Below are 4146 nucleotides of genomic sequence, written 5' to 3' on the forward strand. Positions count from 1 at the left end.
ACTTACAGAACAAAGAACGAATACATAACAGAACAGAGAAGATCAATACAATAACAGAACAGAGAAGATCAATACATTACAGAACAGAGAAGATCAATACATTACAGAAACAGAGAAGTCATAATAGAACAGATAACAAAGAACAGAGAAGATCAATACATACAGAACAGAGGAAGATACATCAGAACAGAGAAGATCAATACATTACAGAACAGGAGAAGAATCAATACATTACAGAACAGAGAAGATCAATACATTACAGAACAAGAAATCAAACATTACAGAACAGAGAAGATCATACATAACAGAACAGAGAAGATCAATACATAAACAGAACAGAGAAGATCAATACATTACAGAACAGAGAAGATCAATACATTACAGAACAGAGAAGACGAAACAACATTACAGAACAGAGAAGACGAATACATACCAGAACAGAGAAGATCAATACAGAACAGAACAGAGAAGGATAATTATTACAGTGTTATTGCAGAAACCAGGTAATGTCTCCTTCATTGCCGGTGTAGAACAGGATAGGCCCTCCCTTCTGATCCCAGTGTTCCTTATTAACCAGGTATCTCTGCTTAAAGGTGCCATCCTCCAGGAAACCAAAGTGATCAATCTGTAAGGACAGAGAAATACATCAGGAAAAAAAACATGACCGACGCCAAAATACATGAAGAAATCAAGAGGATGGCTAAAATATGACATGCTGCTACTTTAAACCCAACCTAGTGTCACGGATCCCTCCGGAACGTTCATCACTCACACCTGGCACCTATTGCGCAGATGATTACGGGTCTCGCCCCGTGTGTTAATCATTGTGTGCTTGTGTATTTATTCGAGGTACTCCTCGCTCTTTTGTTTGGGTCTCTACCCTGTGGTTTTGTTATGTGTTTGTTGGGTATTCGTCCCGGTGCCTTTTTTGGGCGAAATAAAAAATCCTATTGCGCATTCCTGTCTCTCGAATCATTTATACCGACGTGACAGAATAATCGACCATTGAGGGAGACAGCGGGAATGGCCTATCCGACGCCGCCACAACCGGTCCGTTCGACGCCGCCACAACCGGTCCGTCCGACGACGACGCAACTTTGGCAGCTGCATCGGGTCCTGATCGACCCGCACTGCGATCCTGTGATCGTCCTCGAGACCTGCCAGTGCAGCGCGTCGGGGGGTGAACTGTCACGGATCCCTCCGGAACGGTCATCACGCACACCTGTCCCCTGATCCCATTGATTAGTACTTGTATAAGCGTGCCCTTTGGTGTCCATTGGGCTGTCCATTATTGTTACAATGTCCGGTGGTACGTGTGAGTACCTGTGCTGTGTGTTTTGGGCTTTCGTGCCCTTGTGGATTGCGCAGGTTATTACGGGTCTSGTCCCGTGTGTTKARCATTGTGCGCTTGTGTATTTATTCMAGGTACTCCTCGCTCTTTTMTTMGGGTRTCTACCCTGTGGTTTTGTTACGTGTTTGTTTGGTCTTCGTCCCCGTGCCTTTACACGGCACGCCGTCATTTGGGTAAATTAAAATCCCTATTACCCATTCCTGCGCCTGTCTCTCTCCGAATAATTTATACCAGCATGACACCTAGTCTCTAAGAACATTCATATTTAGCTTGAGATGAGATGAAGGCTCAAGAGAAGAAATCGAATCAATGTGTTACGAATCCATTTCAAAGTTTCTGAAATTAACTCTAAATCGAGCCAGTTAAAATGTGGCCCTGACTTCCAGTGGAATGGAACTGCGATTCCGCAGGCTGTCAAGCTGAGAAGCAACGGTTTTCCTCAGACAGACACCTCGTTAAAGTTCCGTTCCCCTCTGACTGAGGACTCATTGACACCTTTAAAGGTTCCAGTTCCCCCTGACATGAGTGATGGATCACCTTGTAAAGGTACCAGTTCCCTCTGATCCATTCTTCCTATTTTCTACTGAGTCATCTAAGACTAGACCTTATTTCATTGTCGTACCTAACCTGCACGATGGTACTAGTTTACATACTATCCTTCCCAAGGAGTTAATGGACCCAGAATGTCAGAATATACATTATTGAGATAGATGGATCGATGTAGATATAGGGGACTCAGCTCTCCATGCTTATTCTTTGGTAATGTACACCGTGTAAAGTTCCAGTTCCCCTCTGGCAGAGACACCTGGTAAAGGTTCCAGTTCCCCTCTGATACTCCCCTGCAGGCAACCTCTCCCCCCCATGGATCAGGAAGTGTGTGATAGCCCCCTAGGACATCTCTTGTAAAGGTTCCAGTTCCCCTTGGACAGAATCAACCTCGAAAGTCCATTCTGCCCCTCTGACAGGTATCCTCACCTTGTAGTCCCAGTTCCCCTCTGACCCTAGACACCCCTTGTAAAGCGTTCCAGTTCCCCTCTGACATCCCTCAGTTGTTATTGCTCGCTACACCTGTAAAGGCTTCTAGTTCCCTCTGGACTCTCCTGCGGAGATGCATGGCCCACTCCCCAAGCTGGCAGTCACATGGAGTGGATCAGCCCTACATGTGATTGGATCACCTTGTAAATGTTCCAGTTCTCCTCTGACCATTGGAATTAGGTCGCATGGTACATCCTTGTAAGGTTCCGTTCCCCCTCTGACAGTACACCTGGTAAAGTACCAGTTCCCCTCTTAGGAGCATATCATCCTTGTAAAGTTCCATTCCCCTCTGACCTATAGGTATTGTTACTTGGTGAGTTTTAGATCCACTCTGTAGAGGTTCCAGTTCCCCTCAGACAGTACACCTTGTAAGTTCCATTTCCCTCTGACCCAGTACTGGAGTGAATCCTTTTGGTATTGGTGTATCCTTTGGATACCACTCTTTGTAAGGTTCCAGTTCCTGTGACCTAGACACCTTTGTTAATAAGGTTCCATTCCCCTCTGACTCAGACCACCTTGTAAAGTGCCAGTTCCCCTATTACAGACACCTTGTAAAGGTATCGCAGTTCCCTTGACAGCCACTCTTGTAAAGGTTCCAGTTTCCCCTCTGACAGATCACCTTGTGTAAAACGTTCCAGTTTCCCCTCTGACAGACACCTGAATAAAGGTTCCATTCCCCTGACAGTGGCCAGACACCTTGTAAAGGTTCCAGTTCCCCTCTGGACAGACACCTTGTAAAGGTTCCAGTTCCCTCTGACAGACACCTTGTAAAGGTTCCAGTTCCCTCTGCAGACACCTTGTAAAGGTTCCAGTTCCCCTCTGACAGACACCTTGTAAAGGTTCCAGTTCCCCTCAGACAGGACACCTTGTAAAGGTTCCATTTCCCCTCTGACAGACACCTTGTAAAGGTTCCAGTTCCCGTGACAGACACCTTGTAAAGTTCCAGTTCCCCTCTGACAGACACCTTGTAAAGGTTCCAGTTCCCTCTGACAGACACCTTGTAAAGGTTCCAGTTCCCCTCTGACAGACACCTTGTAAAGGTTCCATTCCCCTCTGACAGACACCTTGTAAAGGTTCCAGTTCCCTCTGACAGACACCTTGTAAAGGTTCCAGTTCCCCTCTGACAGGACACCTTGTTAAAGGTTCCAGTTCCCCTCTGACAGACACCTTGTAAAGGTTCCAGTTCCCCTCAGGACAGACACCTTGTAAAGGTTCCAGTTCCCCTCTGACAGACACCTTGAAGGTTCCAGTTCCCTCTGACAAGACCACTTTGTAAAGGTTCCAGTTCCCCTCGTGACAGACACCTTGTAAAGGTTCCAGTTCCCCTCTGACAGACACCTTGTAAAGGTTCCAGTTCCCCTCTGACAGACACCTTGTAAAGGTTCCAGTGTGAGAGACAGTACAGTAGCACCTTCTCCAAGAGGGTGACCTCTCTGTCCCTCCAACGTGCCCCTGCGGTAGGGTGTGATCTTTGTGTGCCTGGCCTTCTGCCACACACTACTTTGTACTGTGCAGTGAGTCGCTGACAACCCCAATGCAGGACGCTAGGATAATTAGCCTCAATTTGTATTAAAACCCAGAGAGAGACAGTTCCAGGGATGCCACGTTAGTTCCACTAGCACATCTGCCTCCCAAATTGAACCCTATACAGTGCACTACAATATTTGGGACACATCCCTCTCTCCAGTCTAATGCCACCGCTGTGTGGCTACAGACGAGTTGTCCCCTACTTGAAACCCACCCAACACTTGATAAAGAAT

General features: G+C 46.6%; 1 protein-coding gene across 1 annotated transcript in view; it reads right to left on the bottom strand.

Annotated features, from left to right (window-relative positions):
• prcp (prolylcarboxypeptidase (angiotensinase C)) overlaps window positions 1–4146 on the bottom strand; it is a 31314-nt gene that overhangs the window by 15746 nt on the left and 11422 nt on the right. Inside the window, 2 exon segments of the mRNA XM_070439353.1 lie at window positions 484–498; window positions 500–625. Coding sequence (XP_070295454.1) covers window positions 484–498; window positions 500–625 — 141 coding nt within the window.

Source organism: Salvelinus sp. IW2-2015, unplaced genomic scaffold (assembly GCF_002910315.2).
Source record: "Salvelinus sp. IW2-2015 unplaced genomic scaffold, ASM291031v2 Un_scaffold1587, whole genome shotgun sequence".
NCBI lineage: Eukaryota > Metazoa > Chordata > Actinopteri > Salmoniformes > Salmonidae > Salvelinus > Salvelinus sp. IW2-2015.